The sequence below is a fragment of the Oncorhynchus mykiss genome, chromosome 5 (genome assembly GCF_013265735.2).
Source record: "Oncorhynchus mykiss isolate Arlee chromosome 5, USDA_OmykA_1.1, whole genome shotgun sequence".
Lineage (NCBI taxonomy): Eukaryota > Metazoa > Chordata > Actinopteri > Salmoniformes > Salmonidae > Oncorhynchus > Oncorhynchus mykiss.
Genome location: NC_048569.1, coordinates 36112231 through 36139004, shown reverse-complemented (window position 1 = coordinate 36139004; position 26774 = coordinate 36112231). Strand labels below are relative to the sequence as shown.

The 26774-nt window shown below is 43.7% G+C and overlaps 2 protein-coding genes across 3 annotated transcripts in view; one reads left to right on the top strand and one right to left on the bottom strand.

Annotated features, from left to right (window-relative positions):
- Positions 1-6312: 6312 nt before the first annotated feature.
- LOC110523691 (S-adenosylmethionine synthase) lies at positions 6313-18704 on the top strand. Its single transcript, XM_021602612.2, has 9 exons — positions 6313-6641; positions 14394-14471; positions 14691-14813; positions 14941-15053; positions 15184-15327; positions 16274-16492; positions 16676-16858; positions 17068-17201; positions 17390-18704. Exons 1-9 carry the CDS (start codon positions 6551-6553, stop codon positions 17490-17492), a joined length of 1188 nt encoding a protein of 395 aa, XP_021458287.1. The 5' UTR covers positions 6313-6550; the 3' UTR covers positions 17493-18704.
- Positions 18705-18899: 195 nt separating this feature from the next.
- LOC110523692 (prosaposin) overlaps positions 18900-26774 on the bottom strand; it is a 34982-nt gene continuing 27107 nt past the window's right edge. The window contains exons 1-12 of one of the 2 annotated variants that reach the window (XM_021602613.2): positions 24256-24333; positions 23987-24042; positions 21771-21845; positions 21158-21283; positions 20940-21059; positions 20748-20816; positions 20456-20639; positions 20201-20343; positions 20034-20114; positions 19789-19899; positions 19542-19612; positions 18900-19455 (exon numbers count right to left, since the gene is read on the bottom strand). In XM_021602613.2, coding sequence (XP_021458288.2) covers positions 19577-19612; positions 19789-19899; positions 20034-20114; positions 20201-20343; positions 20456-20639; positions 20748-20816; positions 20940-21059; positions 21158-21283; positions 21771-21845; positions 23987-24042; positions 24256-24310 — 1056 coding nt within the window. In that variant the 5' untranslated portion in view covers positions 24311-24333 and the 3' untranslated portion in view covers positions 18900-19455; positions 19542-19576. Of the gene's footprint in view, positions 19456-19541; positions 19613-19788; positions 19900-20033; positions 20115-20200; positions 20344-20455; positions 20640-20747; positions 20817-20939; positions 21060-21157; positions 21284-21770; positions 21846-23986; positions 24043-24255; positions 24334-26774 lie in introns of those variants that run through there. The other variant, XM_036977378.1, reaches the window with a different exon arrangement.

The window sequence follows — 26774 nt, the reverse complement described above, 5'->3', positions numbered from 1 at the left end:
AATAAGAAAATCTATTGACTCGCCATTTACGCAGGCCCTCATTATTGGCTCCTTTCTTGCTTCAGAATAGAGTTTCAGAAAAATAGTGTGCTCCTCATGACTTTGTCCTGTTTTCTCTACTTCCCCTGTTTCTTCTTTCCAACTACCTCTTTTTGCTTTTCTTCCTCCGTTTCTCTGGGCATGTGGTCCCATCTGCCAGGTTGAATAGGCTCCCCTTCCCCTCGGCGCCCCTCATCCTCTGCCTGGTTGTTGGTTTTCCTACCAGCCTCTATCTCCTGCGTCTGGTTGCTCATGACAATGAACAGCAAAGTGTCCTGGTTTCCCGCAGTTGAAACGGCACCGATCTCCCCCTGGTCCTCCACGTCTGTAATTTCCTCTTCCTCCATGTCCCCTCCCTCTCCCCTATACTTTACCCTGGTAAAAAAAATCAGTTTGGCTGCATGTAGTTTATCAGTTTGAGCTTTCTGCGTCTCACTCGTTTTTTGTGTCAGTTGTCGTTCGGCGTGCTTTGCAAGGTTCCACCACTGTTGTAAGTGGCGTAGTTTCCCATCCGATACAGGTTGTTTTTACCATCTTCCCTATTTCAGAGCACAAGCCAGACACCAAGGCGCTTTTTAACAAACGTTCATACCCAGCATCTTGCCTATTCAACATGCTAAATTGGCGAAAGCAGGTTTCCAGACATGTCCTGTAATCTTCAAGGAACTTTTCGTCACCTTGTGTACATGTCTGAATCGCTGGTCAGTCTGTTTTAGGGGGATATTGTCATTTTATCCTCTGAAGTAACTGTCCCAGTTGGTTCTGGAACTCACCGTCATTCTGCCAAAATAAATTGGAGTCAAACCCACCCTCTACATCACCCCATCTCAAACACTTATTTTTTCTACAGATGTGGGCAATTTCAGCAGCAGAGGTTTTGCATTGTCTCCTCAATTGTTCACAATCAACACCGAATTTGACTGGGATCGGCAAGATCTTTTGTAATGTCATTAATTTCATCATGTCGCCATGTCTTTGAATCCACAGCACGGGGTCCCATGCTGTATAGGCTGCGGCGTTGTCAGGGTGTGGCCGTGGCTGAGGGTTTGGATATGCCACCAGGGGAGCCAGAAGAGCCATTTCGGCCTTTTTCTTCCTACCCCGTTGTGCAGCTGGAGGGGGCAGGAGGTTCAGGTGGTGCTATAAGTGAATAAATTAAGTTAACAAAAAAATTGTATATGTTATGTTATTGACATTGAACTGGTATACAGCCTACTATCCGGATGTGTTAAAAATGTATTGCTAGTATGTTCTGTTCTGCCAATTATTAGTGTTAGAATAAAAATGCCCAGGGCCAAACCTATTGCCGTCCCCTGTTTTAGTTTAGCGGGGATAGGAGGGGGTGGTAATTTTGCATCTCACCTAGGGCAGCAGAACGTCCAGAGCCGGGCTTGTTATGCCCATACATTTCTTAAATGCGCACTACAATGGTGCTAGAGTTTGAAGTGAATCTTCGGGGACGTGCACATTTAGGATTCATCAGCTTGTATGTTATGGAGTTTGTGCCAGAGTCGCTTCGGTGCTTTAAGTGCCAACGCATGGGACATGTGGCTGGCGTCTGTAGGGGGCAGAGACATTGTATGAAGTGTGAGGGACCGCATGAATATGGCAAGTGTGGAGTTGAGGTTAAGGCAAGGTTCTGTAACTGTGTCGGGGAACATAGTGCTGCATTTGGGTGCTGTATAGTACTGAAGCAGGAAGCGGAGATACTGAGATATAAGATCACAAACAAGGTAGCATATGCTGAAGCAGCACGGAGAATTCAAAGTACAGAACCTGGGAAGAGATTGGCGCAGCGGCGTCGGATGGGAGGTAAGGGAGTCGCACAAACTCGGTTTCCATTAAATATCAGTGTGCGGTTACAAAATAATTGTTGGTGGTGAACAGGGTTGATTTCTTGGCGTTCATGTGTAGGGTGATGAATATGAGTGATCAGGTTAAGAAAAAGTCTGCACGCATAGACGTGGTGGTACGCGAGGCCAAAGATTTCCTGGGAATTACAGAAGCAACTGGAGTAATGATGCATGAGATGTTGAATCAGCCAAGAGGTGATGTCGGAACATCCTTTTTAGTATGGTTTTTGAGGTCCTTCAATGAAACGCTAGAAGCCTAATAGCTAACTGGCAGGAGTTTAAGAGGTGTGTATATGACATTAATGTAGTACCAGATGTAGTGTGTATACAAGAGACATGGCTCAAACCTCAACTGGAGTTTGTGATTCCGGGATTCAGTTCAGTACGGTATGTATGATAGAGTGGAGGGGTCGGGTGGGGGTTGTGCTACGTTTGTTAAAGAGGGGATGGCGTACAGAGTATTGGAGCTACAGGAATTGGAATGTGTGGGAATAGAAGTATGTAGGAGTAGGGGTAAGATTGTAATAGTTCCTTTCTATAACCCCTGCAACCCGTTCAGGGGAGGGAGTTCTGCCATGGATGCCCTGGTGACAGTTAGTACAGAGATAGCCAAGGCCTTGACAACAAAAGAGGTGATGAGTGTTGTGTATTTTGACGTTGAGAAAGCTTACGATACCATGTGGAGGGAAGAGTTGTTGATCAAGTTGAGTGCATTGGGTATTGGGAGACATCTGTATAACTGGATCATGGACTTCCTGTTCCATCAAGTCATATGGGTGAAGGTGGGTCAGAATTGTCAATGTGGTTTGAAGTGGACAATGGTACTCCTCGGGGAAGTGTAGTTAGTCCGGTGTTGTTCACCCTGATGATGGATGACATATTTAAGGAGTTGGGACAGGGAGTGGGTCTGGCCTTGTATGCTGATGATGGGGCTGTATGGAAGAAAGGTGGGAATGTGAAATATGTGATGAGGAAGATACAAGAAGCTGTGGGAGTTGTGGAAGATTTATCTTTAACGTGGGGGTTTAGGATGTCTGTGGCCAAGTCCTGCATTATGGTGTTTTTTAGGAGGAAGGTTAAAGATGTTAGTCTGCAAATACAGTGGGGCAAAAAAGTATTTAGTCAGCCACCAATTGTGCAAGTTTTCCCACTTAAAGATGAGAGGCCTGTAATTTTCGTCGTAGGTACACTTCAACTATGACAGACAAAATGAGAAAAAAAAATCTAGAAAATCACATTGTTGGATTTTTAATGAATTTATTTGCAAATTATGGTGGAAACTAAGTATTTGGTCAATAATAGTTTATCTCAATACTTTGTTATATACCCTTTGTTGGCAGTGACAGAGGTAAAATGTTTTCTGGAAGTCTTCACAAGGTTTTCACACACTGTTGCTGGTATTTTGGCCCATTCCTACATGCAGATCTCCTCTAGAGCAGTGATGTTTTGGGGCTGTTGCTGGGCAACACGGACTTTCAACTCCCTCCAAAGATTTTCTATGGGGTTGAGATCTGGAGACTGGCTAGGCCACTCCAGGACCTTGAAATGCTTCTTACGAAGCCACTCCTTCGTTGCCCGGGCGGTGTGTTTGGGATCATTGTCATGCTGAAAGACCCAGCCACGTTTCATCTTCAATGCCCTTGCTGATGGAAGGAGGTTTTCACTCAAAATCTCACAATACATGGCCCCATTCATTCTTTCCTTTACACGGATCAGTCATCCTGGTCCCTTTGCAGACAAACAGCCCCAAAGCATGATGTTTCCACCCCCATGCTTCACAGTAGGTATGGTGTTCTTTGGATGCAACTCAGCATTCTTTGTCCTCCAAACACGACAAGTTGAGTTTTTACCAAAAAATTATATTTTGGTTTCATCTGACCATATGACATTCTCCCAATCTTCTTCTGGATCATCCAAATGCTCTCTAGCAAACTTCAGACGGGCCTGGACATGTACTGGCTTAAGCAGGGGGACACATCTGGCACTGCAGGATTTGAGTCCCTGGCGGCGTAGTGTGTTACTGATGGTAGGCTTTGTTACTTTGGTCCCAGCTCTCTGCAGGTCATTCACTAGGTCCCCCCGTGTGCTCACCGTTCTTCTGATCATTTTGACATCACGGGGTGAGATCTTGCATGGAGGCCCAGATCGAGGGAGATTATCAGTGGTCTTGTACGTCTTCCATTTCCTAATAATTGCTCCCACAGTTGATTTCTTCAAACCAAGCTGCTTACCTATTGCAGATTCAGTCTTCCCAGCCTGGTGCAGTTCTACAATTTTGTTTCTGGTGTCCTTTGACAGCTCTTTGGTCTTGGCCATAGTGGAGTTTGGAGTGTGACTGTTTGAGGTTGTGGACAGGTGTCTTTTATACTGATAACAAGTTCAAACAGGTGCCATTAATACAGGTAACGAGTGGAGGACAGAGGAGCCTCTTAAAGAAGAAGTTACAGGTCTGTGAGAGCCAGAAATCTTGCTTGTTTGTAGGTGACCAAATACTTATTTTCCATCATAATTTGCAAATAAATTCATTAAAAATCCTACAATGGAATTTTCTGGATTTTTTTCTCTCATTTTGTCTGTCATAGTTGAAGTGTACATATGATGAAAATTACAGGTCTCTCTCATCTTTTTAAGTGGGAGAACTTGCACAATTGGTGGCTGACTAAATACCTTTTTTACCCCACTGTATACGGTCAGGATATAGAAAGGGTGTCTTGAGTTTAAGTGTTTAGGTATGTGGTTTGATGAGAGGCTTATGTGGAAGAGACATTGCGTATATTGATATTAAGTGTAGGAAGGTGCTGAACCTCATGAGGGCAGAGGCAGGATATGATTGGGGGTCAGATAGACAAACACTGTTGTATATGTACCAGGCATTGATCAGGTCATATTTGGATTATGGGTGCTTTGTATATGGATCAGCAGCCAAAACGGTGCTACAGAGCCTGGATAGGATACAGTCAAGGGCCCTGAGATTGTGTGTGGGTGCCTTCAGGACGACACCTGTTGAGACATTGCAGGTGGATAGTGGGGAACTGCCACTGAGGATAAGGTGGGACAAACTTGCATCACCATACTGGGCGAGGTTGAAAGGGAAACTAGAATGACATCCTGCAGTCACGGCAACTGGGGAATACTGGGAGCGAGGAGGGGGTAAGCAGAGAGCATACAGATGGTCAATCAGACAGATGGTGGTAGAATATGGACTGGGGGAGAGAGAGATGGGGCTGGCAATTGCATTGGAGAACATTCCTCTGTGGTTCCAAAACCAAGTGTAGATGTGGACATGATTGAGGGCAGGAGAGAATGGGGTGAGGACGTGAGACGGCATGTGGAGAGATATATAGATCATCGGTTTTATTCCTTTTTAAGGATATGTACAGATGGTTCAAAGGATCCAGTCAGTGGAAGGATGGGGGCTGGGGTGTTTACATTAGAGTATGTAAGCGGTTAACTGATTATGTGTCAGTCTAATCGGCAGAGATGATGGCCATGATTATAGGTTGGAGATGGGTAGAGGAGGTGAAAACACTCCGAGTGGTGATCTGCTCTGATTCGGCTGCAGTGTTAAGTAGTGTGAAGACGCGCAGGTTGAATAGGGGAGACTTGGTTGTGGATGATGGTGCTGTTAATGGGATTGGAGGTAAGCTTTTGTTGGGTTCCTGCCCATGTGGGTGTGGAGGGTAATGAGAAGGTCGATGTGGTGGCTAAGAGTCCTATGAGGAGAGGGGGGGGGGGGGGGGGGGGGGTAGATATTCAGCAGTGGAGGCTGCTGAGGGGAGGACGGCTCATAATAATGGCTGGAACAGAACGAATGGAATGGCATCAAACACATGGAAACCAGGATACCATTCCACTCATTCCGCTCCAGCCATTACCACGAGCCCGTCCTCACAGCTAAGGTGCCATCAACCTCCTGTGCTATTCAGGTCTCACTGGGTCGTAGGGAAGTCAAGTGCTTAATCTGGACAAACGGGCTCAATCTTTGGCAGGGAATGGGACACTAGTAGTAAGGGGAGGCAATTGTATTGCATGCATTGGTCAGTATGAGATGTACTAGAGAGGACGTTGTGTGGAGTAGACTATGGTTTGGGAGTACAGGTTTGATTGCCACGTTGTGGATGATAGGGAGACATGAAACAGGTCTGTGTGATGAGTGTTTAGAGAAGGAAACGGTGGAGCACGTGTTGATATTTGTGAATTGTTTGATGTAGATTAGGGAGTGACTGTGTGAAAGGGTTAGAGAGGCTAGATTGGGGTTTGGGTGGTGTAGTGGTGGAGGAAAGTGGTGTCTAGGAGCTCTATTTTACTTTCTTAGAGGAACATGATTAAATAAGAGCATTTTATGTCGTTAGGCTGTGACTGGCCTTTACACTCCAGTAGGTGGCAGTGTATGCACCTTGAAAGTTGAATGCGATCCGCCAACCCAATCCCGAAGAAGAAGACGCAAGAAAAAGGATAAATACCACCACCACCAATTTGTTTCTCCGAGAACACCGGCCAAATAACAAGTGTTCAGAGGCTGGTACTGGTATTTTTTTTTTAAATTTGTTTATTGGGAATTATAATTCATATCAGATAAATCATATTTTGTTAAACCACAGTTGACACATTTTAGGTAGCCAGCTAGTTATAACTCGGCAAATAACAATTCCTTTAAAATGAACCGGCAATTGAACGGTTTCCATAACTCGCTCATTGATGAAGACTGCTTTTTGTTCACCTCTGAATCTGTTGGAGAAGGTCATCCAGGTGAGTTTGCAATGCCTCGGTCTTATTTTAGCTAGCTCGGAAACGTTCGCTAGTTTCAATTTTTCGACACAAGGTCATGGCGTAGATTCAGTAACTACAGTAACAAAGTGCTAAAAAATGGGTGCCAGTCATTTTTACGAACACGCATAACGTTACTTAATATACTGTTTGTATGGCTCGCCAGCTAGTTAATTGACAATTTTTTTCACATTTTCTGATCTTTGAGACGGACGATGTTATGAATGGGGAACACGCGATAGGGTCAGGCCCATTTCTTTCCAGTTTATGTTCAGGCCACGCGGGATGCCTTTGCCCTAGCATGTGGTGTCAAGCTAGCTAGCTAGTAGCCGATAATGCTAATCCAGAAAAGTAGGTCACTATATGACTTGTCTGGATTGTTAAATCACCACTGATGTTAGGTGGCACGTCCGTTGAAAAACGGAACATGTGTGCCATATTGTTTTTATATATTCGTAAATATATCAGTAAATGTGTTCGTACATTTGCCCGAGTCGAACACAGGTGTTGCATCAATAGACAGAGAGCCCGTTAGTGACATATCTTTCACGACTGCGCGTGATGAGTACAGTAGGTTGTTGTTATCTGGTCACTGGGTTAACTGAGCTCTCAAACGGTCAGTACTGTCGTTTTGTATCTTAGTTCATTACAGTGCGGTTCAGTTGTCGGTGACATTTTGATTGGCAGAAGCAATGGCACGCGTAACATAACGCTGGTGTATTTACACGACAACATTGCTCCCTATTTAGGATATCCTTTCAAAAACGCATCATTTTGAACAATGTTAAAAACAATTATTGTGTAGATACTCTAAGAACACCAATGGTCCAAACTGTATGTCTCTATCATAATCCGTTCAAACGGTAATGGTTTTCTTACCCTTGTAGGATGGTTAAAGTTAGAGTGACTAAATCAATGGAGGCCAACTAGAGAGAAGTGGTCAAAACTCTGGAAAACTATGTCAGTGAGGCTGGATGCTGTGCAAGAATTAAGGATAAATTGACAGGTTTACGGCTGAACTAATCTTCTCGAATCTGGAGAACATAAACAAATATACAGATAACATAGATATTGATTTTGAGACAGCGCATGTAGTATTTTAGTATATGCTTTTCACATTATGGACATGAAATTCAATTTTTTTTCACAAAAGCAAGCATATTTCTGTGAAATGTCAATGGAGCACAAAGTGTACCATTTACATTTAATTCAGTCTGTCATGTTATTTGTCTTTTTGCGACCGGCGGAAACAACTTTGCAGACGGTCACCACAACCACAACGTTTAAAATTCTCACTCCGAGAATGCGCACTCCGGTCTGCAGTGACCAACTCTAGCACTGCAATGCAGTGCCTTAGACTGCTGCACCACTCAGGAACCCGGTGCTTATTGTATGTATTAGGTTATGAAATCGGACTTTTGGGATATAATTGTAATTAAATGTTGAGACTACACTGAATGATTCAGAACATGAAGAATCATATGTCTTGGTAGTGCCCACTGGGCAGTGGGGGTGGACAGTGGACACCCTACCCTGTATTGGGCTGCACAAAAACCCAATATAGTGGGAAGCCAGAAGTTTAAAACTGTTAAATTTCAAGTTACCTTAGTGGGAATTAAAACGAGAGGAATTTTATCCAAAATAACTAAAAACGTATTATTAAAGTCGCTCTGCCACTTCCTGGTTGCTACTATTCTAATAGTTAGCCTAATTTCAGTTTGACAAAAAAAAGCAAGTATAGTGAATCACTATACCATCTAAACCACTTACAATATGTTTGGTTATGGAAAATATTTTTATGTTAAGATGTTTGAAGCTTGTGTACATAACCAAAGCATAGAAATACAGGTCATTCAGGTATTCACACCCTTTACCTTTTTCCATATTTTGTTATGTTACAGCCTTATTCTAAAATGTATACAATTGTTTTTTTCCCTCATCAATCTACACACACTACCCAATAATGACAAAGCAAACACAGGTTTAGACATTTTAGCAAATTTATGAGAATCAAACAAAAACTTAGGCCTTGTTTACATAAGTTTTCAGACCCTTTACTCAGTACTTTGTTGAAGCACCTTTGCCAGCAATTTTAGCTGCGAGTCTTCTTGGATATGACGCTACACGCTTGGTACACCTATATTTGGAGAGTTTCTCCTGTTATTTTCTGCAGATCCTCTCAAGCTCTGTTAGGTTGGATAGGGACTGTTGCTACACAGCTATTTTCAGGTATCTCCAGAGATTTTCGATCGGGTTCAAGTCTGGGCTCTGGCTGGGCAGCTCAAGGACATTCAGAGAGACTTGTCCCGAAGCCAATCCTGCTTTATCTTGGCTGTGTGCTTAGGGGAGTTGTCCTGTTGGAAGGTGAACCTTCGCCCCAGTCTAAGGTCCTGAGTGTTCTGGAGCAGGTGTTTATCAAGGATCTCTCTACTTTGCTACATTAACTTATCCCTCGATCCTGACTCGTCTCTCAGTCCCTGCTGCTGAAAAACATCAAATCAAATTTTATTAGTCACATGTGCCGAATACAACAGGTGTAGACCTTAGTGTAATGCTAACTTACGATCCCCTAACCAACAATGCAGTTTAAAAATATATGGATAAGATATAAAGTAACTAGTAATTTAAGAGCAGCAGTAAAATAACAATAGACTTAATACGGGGGGGTACTGGTACAGAGTTGATGTGCGCGGGCACCGGTTGAGGTAATATGTACATGTAGGTAGACTTTAGAGGTTGATCGATTATGATTTTTCAGCGCCGATACCGATTATTGAAGGACCAAAAAAGCCGATACCGATTATTGAAGGACCAAAAAAGCCGATACCGATTATTCGTCCCGATTTTATTTATTTGTAATAATGACAATTAAAACAATACTGAATGGACACTTATTTTAACTTATTATAATACATCAATAAAATCAATTTAGCCTCAAATAAATAATACAAAATGTTAAATTTGGTTTAAATAATGCCAAAACAACGTGTTGGAGAAGAAAGTAAAAGAGCTTTTTTACATGGCACATATTGCAAACGTTTAAGTTCCTTGCTCAGAACATGAGAACATATGAAAGTTGGTGGTTCCTTTTAACATGAGACTTCAATATTCCAAGGTAAGAGGTTTTAGGTTGTAGTTAATATAGTATTTATAGGACTATTTCTCTCTATACCATTTGTATTTCATATACCTTTGACTATTGGATGTTCTTATAGGCACTTTAGTATTGCCAGTGTGACAGTATAGCTTCTGTCCCTCTCCTCGCCCCTACCTGGGCTCGAACCAGGAACACATCGACAACAGCCACACGAGAAGCAGCGTTACCCATAACTCCACAAAAGCCGCGGCCCTTGCAGCGCAAGAGGAATAACTACTCCAAGTGTCAGAGCGAGTGACGTTTGAAATGCTATTAGCGCACACCCAGCTAACTAGCTAGCCATTTCACATTGGTTACACCAGCCATTAGGCTCATAGGCTTGAAGTCATAAACAGCGCTGTGCTTGTGAAGAGCTGCTGGCAAAACGCACGAAAGTGCGGTTTGAATGAGTGATTACAAGCCTGCTGCTGCTCAGTCAGACTGCTCTATCAAATCAGACTTAATTATAACATAATAACACGCAGAAATACGGACCTTCATTAATATGGTCGAATCCGGAAACTATCATCTCGAAACAAAACGTTAATTATTTCAGTGAAATACAGAACCGTTCGGTATTTTATCTAACGGGTGGCATCCCTAAGTCTAAATATTCTTGTTACATTGCACAACCTTCAATGTTGTCATAATTATGTAAAATTCTGGCAAATTAGTTCGCAATGAGCCAGGCAGCCCAAACTGTTGCATATACCCTGACTCTGCGTGCAATGAACGCAAGAGAAATGACACAATTTCACCTGGTTAATATTGCCTGCTAACCTGGATTAGTAGTTATAACTAGTGATTATGATTGATTGTTTTTTATAAGATAAGTTTAATGCTAGCTAGCAACTTACCATGGCTTCTACTGCATTCGCGTAACAGACAGGCTCCTCGTGGAGTGCATGTGGTTAGAGGGTTGGACTAGTTAACTGTAAGGTTGCAAGATTGGATCCCCTGAGCTGACAAGGTGAAAATCTGTCGCTCTGCCCCTGAACAGGGCAGTTAACTCACTGTTCCTAGGCCGCCATTGAAAATAAGAATGTGTTCTTAACTGACTTGCCTAGTTAAATAAAGGTATAAAAAAAAATGGAAACCGGCGCCCAAAAATACCGATTTCCGATTCTTATGAAAACTTGAAATCGGCCCTAATTAATCGGCCATTCCGATTTAATCGGTCAACCTCTAGAGTTATTAAAGTGACTATGCGTGGATGATAACAGACTGGCAGCGGTGCAAAGGGGGGGGGGGAGGGTAGAAGCTGTTTAGAAGCCTCTTGGCCCTCGACTTGGTGCTCCGGTACTGCTTGCTGTGTGTTAGCAGAGAGAACAGTCTATGACTAGAGTGGCTGGGGTCCTCGACAATTTTTATGGCCTTCCTCTGACACTGCCTGGTATAGAGGTCCTGGATGACAGGAAGCTTGGCCCCAGGGATGTACTGGGCTGTTCGCACTACCCTCTGTAGTGCCTTGCTGACGGAGGTTGAGCAGTTGCCATACCAGGCAGTGATGCAACCAGTCAAGATGCTCTCGGTGGTGCAGCTGTAGAATCTTTTGAGGATCTGAGGACCCATGCCATATCTTTCCAGTCTCCTGGGGGAATAGGTTTTTGTCGTGCCCTCTAAACAACTGTCTTGCTGTTCTTGGACCATGTTAGTTTGTTGGTGATGTAGACACCAAGGAACTTAGCTCTCAACCTGCTCCACTGCAGCCCCATTGATGAGAATGGGGGTGTACTCTGTCCTCTTTTTCCTGTAGTCCACAATCATCTCCTTTGTCTTGATCACGTTGAGGTAGAGGTTGTTGTCCTGGACCACACGACCAGGTCTCTGACCTCCCTATAGGCTGTCTCGTCGTTGTTGGTGATCAGGCCTACCACTGTTGTCATCGGCAAACTTAATGATGGTGTTGGAGTTGTGCCTCCCCATGCAGTCATGAGTGAACAGGGAGTACAGGAGGGGACTGAGCACACACCCTTGAGGGGCCCCTGTGTTGAGGATCAGTGTGGTGGATGATTGGAGTAAACCTGTGGTAAAATCCATTGATCGGTCATGATTTGGAAAGGCACACCTGTCTATACAAGGTCCCACAGTTGACAGTCATGTCAGAGCAAAAAACCAAGCCATGGGTTCAAAGAAATGTCTGCAGAGCTCCGGGACTGTGTAGGCACAGATCTGAGGAAGGGTACCAAAACATTTCTGCAGCTTTGAAGGTACAAGAACACAGGGGCCTCCAACAATCTTAAACAAAAAGTTTGGAACCACCAAGACACTTCCTAGAGCTGGCCACCCAGACAAACTGAGCAATCGGGGGAAAAGGGCCTTGGTCAGGGAGGTGACCAAGAACCCGATGGTCACTGACAGAGTTCTAGCGTTCCTTTGTGGAGATGGAAGAACCTTCCAGAAGGACAACAATATCTGCAGCACTCCACCAATCAGGCCTTTATGGTAAAGTGGCCAGACAGACACCACTTCTCAGTAAAAAGGCACATGACAGTCCATTTGGAGTTTGCCAAATGGCACCTAAAGGACTGCCCATGAGAAACAAGATTGAACTAATTTGCTTGAAAGCCAAGCCTCACATCTGGAGGAAACCTGGCACCATCCCTAACAGTGAAGCATGGCGGTGGCAGCATTATGCTGTTCTCACATCAACACCATTACCCCAGAAACCCTAGACCCCACTCCAATTTGCATGCTGACCCAACAGATCCACAGATGACACAATCTCTATTGCTCTCCACACTGCCCTTTCCCACATGGATAAAAAGGAACACCTATGTGAGAATGCTATTCATTGACTACAGCTCAGGTTCAACACCATAGTGCCCTCAAAGCTCATCAACAAGCTAAGGACCCTGGGACTAAACAACTCCCTCTGCAACTGGATCCTGGACTTCAACGGGCCGCCCTCAGGTGGTAAGGGTAGGTAACAACACATCCACCACACTGATCCTCAACACAGGGGCCCCTCAAGGGTGTGTGCTCAGTCCCCTCCTGTACTCCCTGTTCACTCATGACTGCATGGGGAGGCACAACTCCAACACCATCATTAAGTTTGCCGATGACAACAGTGGTAGGCCTGATCACCAACAACGACGAGACAGCCTATAGGGAGGTCAGAGACCTGGTCGTGTGGTCCAGGACAACAACCTCTACCTCAACGTGATCAAGACAAAGGAGATGATTGTGGACTACAGGAAAAAGAGGACAGAGTACACCCCCATTCTCATCAATGGGGCTGCAGTGGAGCAGGTTGAGAGCTAAGTTCCTTGGTGTCTACATCACCAACAAACTAACATGGTCCAAGAACAGCAAGACAGTTGTTTAGAGGGCACGACAAAAACCTATTCCCCCAGGAGACTGGAAAGATATGGCATGGGTCCTCAGATCCTCAAAAGATTCTACAGCTGCACCACCGAGAGCATCTTGACTGGTTGCATCACTGCCTGGTATGGCAACTGCTCAACCTCCGTCAGCAAGGCACTACAGAGGGTAGTGCGAACAGCCCAGTACATCCCTGGGGCCAAGCTTCCTGTCATCCAGGACCTCTATACCAGGCAGTGTCAGAGGAAGGCCATAAAAATTGTCGAGGACCCCAGCCACTCTAGTCATAGACTGTTCTCTCTGCTAACACACAGCAAGCAGAAGCCACTCTTCACTAAAAGGCACATGACCGCCTGCTTGGAGTTTGCCAAAAGGCACCTAAAGGGCTCTGACCATGACAAACAATTCTGTGGTCTGATGAAACCAAAATAGACCTTTTTGGCCTGAATGCTAAGGGTCACGTCTGCAGGTAACCTGGCACCATCCCTACAGTGAAGCATGGTGACAGCATCCTGCTATGTGGATGTTTTTCAGCGGTAGGGACTGGGAGACTTGTCAGTATTGAGAGAATGATGAACGGAGCAAAGTACAGAGAAATCCTTGATGAAAACCTGCTACAGAGTGCTCTGGACCTCCGACTGATGACAATGACCCTAAGCACACAGCCAAGACAACGCAGGAGTGACTTCGGGACAAGACTCTGAATGTCCTTGAGTGGCCCAGCCAGAGCCCGGACTTGAACCCGATCGAACATCTCTGGAGAGACTTGAAAATAGGTGTGCAATGACACTCCCCATCCAACCTGACAGCTTGATCTGCAGAGAAGAATGGGAGAAACTCCCCAAATACAGGTGTGCCAAGCTTGTAGCGTCATACCCAACGAGACTTGCTGCTTTAATCGCTGCCAAAGGTGCTTCAACAAAGTACTGAGTGAAGGGTCTGAGTACTTCTGTAAATGTCTGTTTTTTTGGCTAAAATGTCTAAATGTCTAAAATGTCTTTGTCATTATGGGGTATTGCGTGTCGATTGATGAGAGGAGGAAAAACAATTGAATCCATTTTAGAGTACGGCTGTAATGTAACAATGTGGGAAATGTCAAGAGGTCTGAACTTTCCGAATGCACTGTATATTTGGCTGCGGAGTCTGGCTTGTGTTGCAAGTTTGGTCCATACAGGTCTTGGTTTTGCAGGCATAACCTGTCTGGGGAATTGTTTAGCAGGATATTATTTTGCTACAGGATACACCCCATAACTCTGGTTTCTCTTGTTTGACAGATAAGCTTTGTGACCAGATCAGCGACGCTGTGCTTGATGCGCATCTCAAGCAGGACCCTGATGCCAAAGTGGCATGTGGTAAGGATCAATCACATCTATAAACAAAGAAAAATGTTTCTATAGGTTTGTCCATGTTGTCTGATGCTGTAACATGCCCTTACTTTTGCCCCTCCCCCATCTTAGTTAGCTAATGCACACGTTTACCTTAGTCTCACCCACTTTCCTTCACTTGATTTCCCTCCATCTGTCCCCAGTCTTTTGCTCACGTGCTTTCTCTTTCTGTCTGCTTCTTTTCAGAGACGGTGGCTAAGACTGGGATGATTCTGTTGGCAGGGGAGGTCACCTCCAGGGCCAACGTAGATTACCAGAAGGTCGTCAGGGACACCATCAAGCACATTGGCTATGATGACTCATCCAAGGGTATTATGGCAAATTTGCTCTGATTTCATTGAATTGAATACATGGTTTTAAGAAGTCACAGGGTTAGCTTTGGCAAAGATATACAGACAGTAAGTAACACTGAGGTTTGACTATTCACTTCCCATAGGCTTTGACTATAAGACCTGCAATGTCCTTGTGGCCCTGGAGCAGCAATCTCCTGACATCGCTCAGGGTGTTCACCTGGACCGCAAAGAGGAGGATGTGGGGGCTGGAGACCAGGTTAGAAGGCTCTTGTCGTTTACCATTTGTGAGTCAGTGACTAATCGACTGGACCTCGTGCTCAACTGCATAATCAGTGTTTATGGTTTTAGTCTCCACACCAAGTGCTTGACTGTGTTTTGCGTTACAGGGTCTGATGTTTGGTTATGCCACTGATGAGACTGAGGAGTGTATGCCCCTCACCATCGTCCTCGCCCACAAACTCAATGCCAAGATGGCTGAACTGCGCCGCAACGGAACCCTGCCCTGGCTGAGACCAGACTCCAAAACTCAGGTTAGATTCATCACCGCAGTCTATACACCAAGAACGGCAGGGATCGACATTTTAAAATTCAAAATCAAATAGCAAAATTGTCCTTGGTATGACCTTCTTAAAGCAATTCTATATAGCTTAGTAGAACCCCTTGCATAGACTGTTTAGTGCCAAAAATAAGGGGTTAAATACATGTATTTTAAAAAATATATATGTTTTTTAAACATTCCTGATCTTCTACTTCTCAGATATAGGACAGACTCTTCAGAACATTTTTGGGGGGACTATCTGTTCCATTTAGTGAATTTGTTATTCAAGGTGTTGGTATGGGCTAATAGCAATAAGGCCATAAATAGTTTTTCATCAAATTATTTTTTATTATTTTTGAAAAATATACTTAAAGGAGTCTTACAATTCTAAATCAAATAGCAAAATGATCCTTGGTATAACCTTAAAACCATTCCATATAGCTTAGTAGTACCCCCACCGCTCCTGGTTTAGACTCTTATGGGTTAAGGTCTGAAATGCACTCACCAATTGGGCAAGGCGGGTGTATTTCTTTGGTTGCCAGAAGATTATGTTCACTTGGCGAGAAAAGGACATCTATTTATAAAAAAATAAAAATATGTCCGTACACAGGGGTGGAACCAGAAATAACAGTCTAGATGAATTCTTTGCATTTTGGTTGTAATCAAGTTAAAAATATATATATCTCCTGACCAATGGGGCAAATGAGCAGGCTCAACTTGCACAACCCCTCGGGTCACTTGCCCCGGGCGATAGGGCAACCCTTTACGGCTATGTTCACAAAACAATTCATGGAAATTCCTTGTCCAGAAGTATGTTATAAAGCAGTCCTTTCAGGCACAGCTATCTCCACTCATATGCAGATATCCTCGTGCCTTACCTTGTAAGACATGCTTGTACACTTTGAATGACATTTCATACCTCGTCTCCCCCTCTCTAGGTGACTGTTCAGTACAGGCAGGACCGTGGGGCCATGCTTCCAGTGCGTGTGCACACTGTCGTGGTGTCTGTGCAGCACGACGAGGTCATTTGCCTGGATGAGATGCGCGACGCGCTGAAGGAGCAGGTTGTGAAGGCAGTGGTGCCCACCGTGTACCTGGACGACGACACCATTTACCACCTGCAGCCCAGCGGCCGCTTCGTCATCGGAGGTCCTCAGGTGAGATATATTCTAGACCCATAGACAATGTACGGGAAGAAAAAAATATATCCTTAGAGATGTGATTAAGTAGGTACATTGTCTGTCAGATTTTAAAAAGTAGGCACTCTTATCAACACAAGATACAGACACTTCCAAGGCTGTCCTGGGCTACTTGGCTTACTCTTCCTCTCCCGTTCACAGGGTGATGCTGGCCTGACAGGACGTAAGATCATTGTGGACACCTACGGAGGCTGGGGGGCCCACGGTGGAGGGGCCTTCTCTGGGAAAGACTACACTAAGGTGGACCGCTCTGCTGCCTACGCTGCCCGCTGGGTGGCCAAGTCCCTGGTGAAGGCTGAGCTCTGCAAGCGTGTATTGGTCCAGGTGAGGAATGAGCTAATAGCTGTTACCTAACGGTTTGCCTTTTGTTTTGTGGTCTTCAGCTTGTGGAGTCAGGTTTTGAATGCTATATGAGTCATTCACTTTCTAGCTGTTATGCATCGCAATGAGATGAAAAGTAAAAGTAGCATATGTTATAATTACCTGTCATGTAAATCTTGATCCTGTTTGTTAATAAGTGGCTGTGTTGTCAGGTAGCCTATGCCATTGGAGTGGCCCATCCCCTGTCCATCTCCATCTTCCACTATGGGACTTCCCAGAAGAGCGAGAGGGAGCTGCTGGACATTGTCAAGAAGAACTTTGACCTCCGCCCTGGTGTCATTGTCAGGTAGTGTGGCACAATGGTGGTCGCCGGCAACACTTTTTGTCAGCAAGGGGTCCCATGGGGTCAAAGCTGGTTCTCGTTGGCGGAGGGGTTCTACATTTAAATGGTGATGTTACACAGCTTGGTTTGCCCTCTGGTAATCTATGCATTTATTTATTTACCCAACACCTTACTGTGTTTCTCTGTTCCAGGGAGCTGGACCTGAAAAAGCCCATCTACCAGCGGACCGCTGCCTATGGCCACTTTGGGCGGGAGGCCTTCCCTTGGGAGGTCCCCAAAAAGCTCAAATACTGAACCCCAACCTTCCCACCCAGAGCTGTAGGTGTACTACAGAAAAACCAACACACTCTGGGAGGGAAGAATGCCCCCCCCCCCCAAAAACGCTATCTACTCCCTTATTGGAAAATGTTACACCTCTGTCCTCTCTTTACCCACTTGAAATTGCTTGCACACTCCTTGAATTCCATTTCCCTGTCTTTCCCTCTGACTGTTCTGTAGTGATTTGACTTCACAGAAATATATTCTCACCCTAGCCTGTCTAAGGAGTGGAATGTTAGCTAAAGACTACCCCCTTCTCTCTGTACCTAACCCCCACCCAATGTTTCTCCATTGGGTCAAATAAGTCATGGCACATTTAGGGTTGAAGATTGCCAGGAGTAATTGGGTATTTAGGATGCAACTCTTGTCCCCCGTAGCTATTTTTATAAAAATGTAAAACTTTTTGCCATTTTGTTAGACGTAACCAAAAATGTAATTGGTGAAGAGGAACTCGAGTTTGTGGTAAAATATGGTACCTTGTTTGGAAGTGTAATCCCTTCAGACCATGTTTTCTGATGTGTTACAGAGAAGTCAGAAGCTGCTAATGACCTCTGGCTTGTTGGGATGTACCTTCCATGTCTCTAGTTCTCTATCTCGTTCTTTGTCACTTGAAGATGTAATGTGAGGCACTCCCCCCTCCTTAGACTGTGGTTACAGAGAAACTCAGCTTGTCACTCCTGATGAGGGGCTGTCTTTAGCCTGGTTCCTGAAGTGTTCTACAGAAAAACTTTGGGTTGCGGCCACAAGGTGGTGCTCTAAGCATTCGCCAGTGTTATTTATATTTCAGCGACAAGGGTTTGTGGGATGACTGACCTCCCAGAAGTAAAACAAATGTAATATTTTTGTTCCCATAGGCCCACAGATGGAAGCAAAAGTCTGGCTGGTGTTGTACAGAGAAACCGGCCTTGTTTACAATGCTCTCTGGGTCTGTGTGGACTGGGTCTTTCTTATTTTCTCTACTTTCTTGTCAGTCTGGTTACTGAAGGTGAAAAAGTGCCTTTTCTAGTCTTTTCCCACCCTCGCCACCCAAACCCTGCCTACTGCTACCATCCCCAACCCATCACATGTGATATAGCCTGTCTCTTGACCCCGAAACACCCCTCCCCTTTTCTCAAACGTTCCATTTCCAAAAGACTTGAAACGCTGTCCCGCATGGGAAGTCTGAATAAAAGTCTATTCTGGCATTCTGTACGTAAGTGTCTTTTTTTGTTTGTTCTCGTCAACATGCTACTCTTGCAGCACTAACGTCCATGGCCACTGTAACAGCGAAGCAACTGAATTGGGAGAGGTATGCGGACAAAGTCCCTAATGAGGACAATGTAATGAACAGTACAGTGTTTGGAATGCACTGCACCATTTAGACAAAAGGGTCAGTCGCTGTAAAGGAAACTGTTTTTATTATTTGAGTAAATTGATATAGTTGTTTAGCTTTGATCACACCTTATTTTTAACATTTCAGTAACAAGGAGAATGGGCATGAACAATATATTTGAGAAGGATTTTATGACTACATGTACAGCTAAAATCGCAAGCATACATGTTGCAAGTCAGTAATTCTTCATATCGTTGGTGTGTCAACACCCCAGCCCTAGTTTAATCATTTCCCCAGTACCTTTCTAGGCCACCTTTACAGCAAATATAAAGAATGTCTAGTTTCAATATCTTTATTGCATTCTCTTGAAATCCCCAGCCCTAGGAATTCATTGACTTGCTTTGTGGAGTTCATACAGAGTCTGTTGTGTACAGCAGATAAAAGGACAAAAGAGCTTTATAAAATATCATTGGCCAAATACTCCGTGCAATCAATGCCCATGTCTGCAGGACATGTTCTCTGATATTGACACAGTAAATATCAAGTTTTTACAATTTGATGTTGAAAGCTTTGGGATCATTCATCGTAGCAAAGGCTGCAGGCTCTCTAAATCTTGGGATTGTCAGTCTGAAAAGAGAGTGGACCCACATTTACCGGAGTTGTGTGTAGCAACTAGTTTTCTGAAACAAATATTGTATGTCAAGTCAACTTACCGTCCACTTTGTGAGTAGGTGCTGGGTGAAGGTTCTTACTTCCACAAAAACTTCTGGCAGAAGGACACTGTCTGCATGAGACATTGTATACCAAGATTTAAACACCTTTGTTCTGTTATGAAATCAGTACTATACTTTCTGTATTTTATATTGTGTAATGTATGTAGTGAAAAATAGACCTTAGCAGGGAGTCCCATTGAGACTAAAAGAAAGGTCAAATAAAACGTTGTTTGTTTGGAGGCCTTACCCCGCATTCCAGGGCAGTCTTGAGGTCTCTGCACCTGTAGCTGGTGCCCAGAATGCATGGGTCCTCTCTCTGTTCTCCTGCCTCTCTCACTCCCCCACACAGGCCCACCCTCTGAGAAACAAATGTCTCCAGTTACTCTCACAGCAACTTACAGTACATCCCCACCCAACCCATATAAATGTGGATTTAAGTGACTTTCATGTTATGTTACAGTATGTAGTTGAGTGACTCTAAATATGACACACCTCACACACATTAAGGGCAGACTCTGGTTTACCCAGAACCCCCTTAAGCTGGTGGCCATGGAGCTTGGTGAAGCCGTCACACTGAAAAGAGAGAAATAAGACATGAGCCCAGAGGCTTCTATAAGGTGTGAGATGAGGGGTGATGTAGACCAGGGGGCAGGGCTGACCTTGGGGAGGGCATTGGGGTGGAGCTGGCAAACAGAGCCCAGGAAGGAGGCGGTCTGGGGCTCTGAAGCATTGGAGCCCAGTTGTAGATGAGTCAAAACCGCCAGGGTCAGACAGGAGTCACAGTCAGACAGAGGAGCACTCTCTGAGAGAGAGAGAAAGTCATTTCAAAACGAGGAAATGGATAGAGAGAAAAGTGACTATACGGTGGTGGTGCAGGGCAGGAGAGATTAACGAGGAAGTGGTAATGAACTCACCGCTGACAAGCGTCTCCATGCCATGACAGACTTGGATGAGGGTGCAGATGGCCTCAGGGTTGATGTAGCTCAGGAGCATGTCCATCAGCTTCTTACCATACTTCTCTATCAGGTTCTTACACTGATCTCTGTAAGATGAGGGCAGAATCCCACACACCTTCCCGAGCATATCAATCACAGCCATCTGGGAGGGGAAACCAATACAGGGCATGTGTGTGTTAGTGTGTGCACACGCGCATGCCTTAAATAAATGGAATCACTACAGTAATTGTATTTCTAAGGCATGCCTTACTTTTGGCAGCATATTCTTCAGTATCTTGATGAGATAAACGCAGAAGGTACATTGTGGTGCGAACTGCACCTGGTAGACAGAAAGAAAACAAGATGAAGACAGACACAGTCAGGTTCAGACAGACAAAAACAGTCAGCAGGACACAGAATGGGTCAGAGAGAGAGAGCATTTGTCTTGTTCTTTCTGTCTCACCTTTGTCATTGTCATGGCTGACTTCAGAGTGTCTTGAATGTGATTGGTCAGCAGGTCATGCTGCTGGCCCTCTGACTGGGAGCCACACAGTCCCAATACGGAGCACACCTGAGCTGGTTTCTGTGGGAGAGGAGAGAAGCTTAATTTAGGCTCATTCAGTCAGAATTATTTGAAGAAGTACAAACCAGGATCTTTCTCAACTTCCCACTAACACTTACGGCGAAGCTGGTCAAGAAGGCGAAGGACAGTGGGAGGTTCTTATCCACCTGCTCCCGGCACAGTTTAGGTGCTGCAGGACCTGGCATGTGGTCACACAGTTTCTCCAGCTCGCTCCTGATCTTGGTCTGGAAGAGTGGCAGAGGTTGAGAAAGATCCTGAAATCACTTTGAGATGCATTAAGTATATTTATTGTGTTCTGTAATCATTAACACGTATTAAAGAAAGTATCAAAAGCTACAGTAAAATACTTAGTAGTTTCTTTTCATGTTTAGATAGAAAACAGGGTGTCTCTAATTCCACAGCAGTGCCGAACAGAAACGCACACATACTGTACCACTTCTAGTGTAGAAGGAGGGTTTGAGATGGCCGTTATAGGGGTGTTACAGGTGAAAACCATATCAGGGACTGAAAGTCTGTGTTTCCTTCTGGTTTGCTCAAAAGAAACCTCAAGACTCTATCCTCAACCTTACTTCCACAACCAGGAACAAAAACTGAACCAGGTGAATGGACATCATAATGCAAATAGTAGTGATCTGATGGTTATGGGTGGTTATGGGTGTTTTTATGAATTATTAAATGTATGGTTCAGTGGTGTTCTGCTGATATATTCACCTGCATGTCTGGATTGGAGAGAAGGGCTGTAAGGAGTTCAATTATTTGGGCACAGTCCTGGCAGCTGTCCCATTTCTGAGCGGAGGAGAGGAAAAGAGAAGAATGCTAACACAAAGTTGTGGTGGGATACTGAGGAAAAGACCTCCATTTATTCTACTCAGTATATAATTGGACATTTATATTATTCCTGAAAATGTACCACCTGAAAAGCAGTGCTTGATTTTGATTAACTGTTCTTTCGTGTTGCAAAACATTTCCCTGTCTTTTATAAACTGACTGTTTTCTACCTTATTCTTTTACAAGAATACAGAAATGAAAGTGGAATATACACATATGGAATCATGTAGTAACCAAAAAAGTGTTAAACAATTCTTTATATCTTTATACAAATATTTGAGATTTTAGATTCTTCAAAGGAGCCATCCTTTGCCTTGATGACAGCTTTGCACATTCTTGGTATTCTCTCAACCAGCTTCACCCGGAATGCGTTTCCAACCGTCTTGAAGGACTTCCCACATATGCTGAGCTGTTGGCTGCTTTTCCTTCACTCTGCTGTCCAACTCATCCTGAACCGTCTCAATTGCGTTAAGGTCGGGTGATTGTTGAGGCCAGGTCATCTGATGCACCACTTCATCACTCTCCTTCTTGGTCCAATAGCCCTTACACAGCCTAGAGGGGTCATTACACAGCCTGGAGGTGTAATTACACAGCCTGGAGGTGTCATTACACAGCCTGGAGGTGTCATTACACAGCCTGGAGGTGTGATGGGTACTTGTCCTCTTGAAAAAACAAATTATAGTCCCACTTAGCGCAAGCCAGATGGGATGGCGTATCGCTGCAGAATGTTGTGGTAGCCATGCTGGTTAAGTGTGCCTTGAATCCTAAATCAATCACTGACAGTGTCACCAGCAAAGCACCCCCACACCATCACACCTACTCTTCCATGCTTCACGGTGGGAACCACACATGTGGAGATCATCCGTTCACCTAGTCTGCGTCTCACAAAGACAGCGGTTGGAAGCAAAAATCTCAAATTTGGACTCATCAGACCAAAGGACAAATTTCCACCAGACGAATGTCCATTGATCCTGTTTCTTGGTCCAAGCAAGTCTCTTCTTTTTTGTTGGTGGTGTCCTTTAGTAGTGGTTTCTTTGCAGCAATTTGACCATGAAGGCCTGATTCACGCAGTCACTTCTGAACAGTTGAAGATGTGTCCGTTACTTCAACTCTGTGAAGCATTTATTTGGGCTGCAATTTCTGAGACTGGTAACTCTAATGAACTTATCCTCTGCAGCATTAGGTAACTCTGGGTTTTCCTTTCCTGTGGTGGTCCTCATGAGAGCAAATTTCATCATAGTGCTTGATGGTTTTTGCAACTGCACTTGAAGAAATGTTCAAAGTTTTTTCAATTTTCCGGATTGACTGACCTTCATGTCTTAAAGTAATGATGGACTGTCATTTCTCTTTGCTTATTTGAGCTGTTCTTGCCATAATATGGACTTGGTCTTTTGCCAATTAAGGCTATCTTCTGTATACCACCAACAAGTGATTGGCTCAAACGTACTAACAAGGAAAAAAATAGCATAAATGAACTTTTAACAAGTCACGTCTGTTAATTTAAGCGCATTCCAGGTGACTACCTCATGAAGCTGGTTGAGAGAATGCTAAGACTGTCCAAAGCTCTCATCAAGGCAAAGGGTGGCTCCTTTGAATAATCTAAAATATATTTGTTCAACACTTTTTTGGTTACTACATGATTCCATATGTGTTATTTCATAGTTTTGATGTCTTCACTATTATTCTACAATGTAGAAAATAGCACAAATAAAGCAAAAACCTGGAATGAGTAGGTGTGTCCAAACTTTTGACTGGTACTGTATATTTCTTGAATTATATGGGTTAGGGTTATCTGGGTTAGGGTTATCTGGTCCTTTTCTCCCAGTAATACACATTTCTGTTTTTTCTCTCCGTATTTGTTAGCTTTCTGCTTTGATCCTTGCCAGTTGGTTGTTAGTACAGTAGGCAGCACAATATGTTGCATACACACAATATGTTGCACACACACAATATGTTGCATACACACAATATGTTGCATACACACAATATGTTGCATACACACAATATGATGTATACACACAATATGTTGCATACACTAAGGCTATATGTTGGGGGTTAAATGGGGGGAATCATTGTTCCAAAATAACAATAGTTCTTACGTTCAGCTTGTCCCAGGCGTTTTGTGTTTCCTCCCCAGTGACAACCCTCGCCAGAGCTGTGGAAATATTAAAAGATTGTTAAATAATTGAGCACTCTATTTATGGTTCTAAAAGTCTCATGAACAAGATTACACATTTTAATTACATTTTTAATTTAATTGAAACATTAATTTATATGTCAATAATGTCCATTGAATAAAAAATACTATAACATCACATTCATAGAGTAAACAACCTAAAATGTGTGCAATTGTATAGCGGACTCGTACCTGTGGTCTGGTAAGCAATTAAGACAACGAATACAAGCTTGAAAAATGCCATCATAAGTCAGTCTCTCCCTTAAAGACTCTACTTGAAAAATGAATGCCCTCTCAACGTAGAACTGGGGTATAGACAAGGTCCACCTGCCACATAAAGCCCTCCCCAATCAGAGCTTGACAGAAAAGTGTGATAAGCTTTTTGTATTCTCTTTGGTATTGCGGAACTGAGTTGTACAAACGTAATGTTGGTCCCAATTCAATAGAAGCTGTAATTTTAGTATGTGGATCCTCTAACAAAACTAATTTACAACTAGACATGAATGCTTGAAAGTGCTAGGTTCTAAATGAACCTATTAAATCTCATGGACAACTTAAAACTTAAACCAAGTTTATTCACCCATTGTGTGAATACAGCTGCAAAAGACAAAAACATATTTCCACCAGTGGTAATATACAGTGCCTTGCGAAAGTATTCGGCCCCCTTGAACTTTGCGACCTTTTGCCACATTTCAGGCTTCAAACATAAAGATATAAAACTGTATTTTTTTGTGAAGAATCAACAACAAGTGGGACACAATCATGAAGTGGAACGACATTTATTGGATATTTCAAACTTTTTTAACAAATCAAAAACTGAAAAATTGGGCGTGCAAAATTATTCATCCCCTTTACTTTCAGTGCAGCAAACTCTCTCCAGAAGTTCAGTGAGGATCTCTGAATGATCCAATGTTGACCTAAATGACTAATGATGATAAATACAATCCACCTGTGTGTAATCAAGTCTCTGTATAAATGCACCTGCACTGTGATAGTCTCAGAGGTCCGTTAAAAGCGCAGAGAGCATCATGAAGAACAAGGAACACACCAGGCAGGTCCGAGATACTGTTGTGAAGAAGTTTAAAGCCGGATTTGGATACAAAAAGATTTCCCAAGCTTTAAACATCCCAAGGAGCACTGTGCAAGCGATAATATTGAAATGGAAGGAGTATCAGACCACTGCAAATCTACCAAGACCTGGCCGTCCCTCTAACCTTTCAGCTCATACAAGGAGAAGACTGATCAGAGATGCAGCCAAGAGGCCCATGATCACTCTGGATGAACTGCAGAGATCTACAGCTGAGGTGGGAGACTCTGTCCATAGGACAACAATCAGTCGTATTTTGCACAAATCTGGCCTTGGAAGAGTGGCAAGAAGAAAGCCATTTCTTAAAGATATCCATAAAAAGTGTTGTTTAAAGTTTGCCACAAGCCACCTGGGAGACACACCAAACATGTGGAAGAAGGTGCTCTGGTCAGATGAAACCAAAATTTAACTTTTTGGCAACAATGCAAAACGTTATGTTTGGCGTAAAAGCAACACAGCTGAACACACCATCCCCACTGTCAAACATGGTGGTGGCAGCATCATGGTTTGGGCCTGCTTTTCTTCAGCAGGGACAGGGAAGATGGTTAAAATTGATTGAAAATTGAAGATGGTTAAAATTGGAGCCAAATACAGGACCATTCTGGAAGAAAACCTGATGGAGTCTGCAAAAGACCTGAGACTGGGACGGAGATTTGTCTTCCAACAAGACAAGGATCCAAAACATAAAGCAAAATCTACAATGGAATGGTTCAAAAATAAACATATCCAGGTGTTAGAATGGCCAAGTCAAAGTCCAGACCTGAATCCAATCGAGAATCTGTGGAAAGAACTGAAAACTGCTGTTCACAAATGCTCTCCATCCAACCTCACTGAGCTCGAGCTGTTTTGCAAGGAGGAATGGGAAAAGATTTCAGTCTCTCGATGTGCAAAACTGATAGAGACATACCCCAAGCGACTTACAGCTGTAATCGCAGCAAAAGGTGGCGCTACAAAGTATTAACTTAAGGGGGCTGAATAATTTTGCACGCCCAATTTTTTAGTTTTTGATTTGTTAAAAAAGTTTGAAATATCCAATAAATGTCGTTCCACTTCATGATTGTGTCCCACTTGTTGTTGATTCTTCACAAAAAAAATACAGTTTTATATCTTTATGTTTGAAGCCTGAAATGTGGCAAAAGGTCGCAAAGTTCAAGGGGGCCGAATACTTTCGCAAGGCACTGTATATACCCCGATTTGGGTGGTCTCTTCCTTTTCTCTCAACATTACATCATGTACCCCCTTCCTCACTAATCCACAGCTCTCCACCCTTATCAGTGCCTGCCAACATATGATCATCTGCACTCAGTACCTGCACTCAGTACATTCCAAGTTGAATTGCCTCTACCATATACATTCCTCCTACAAATAACCATTCACTTCTGGTGTAGACCCTCTTAACTCACCACAGGTTAATGAGAAGGGTGTGCTTGAAAGGATGCACATAACTCTGCAATGGTGGGTTGTATTGGAGAGAGAGTCTTAAATCATTTTCCACACACAGTCTGTGCCTGTATTTAGTTTTCATGCTAATGAGGGCCGAGAATCCACTCTCACATAGGTACGTGGTTGGAAACGGCATCAGTGTCTTAACAGCGAGATTTGCCAAGGCAGGATACTCTGAGCG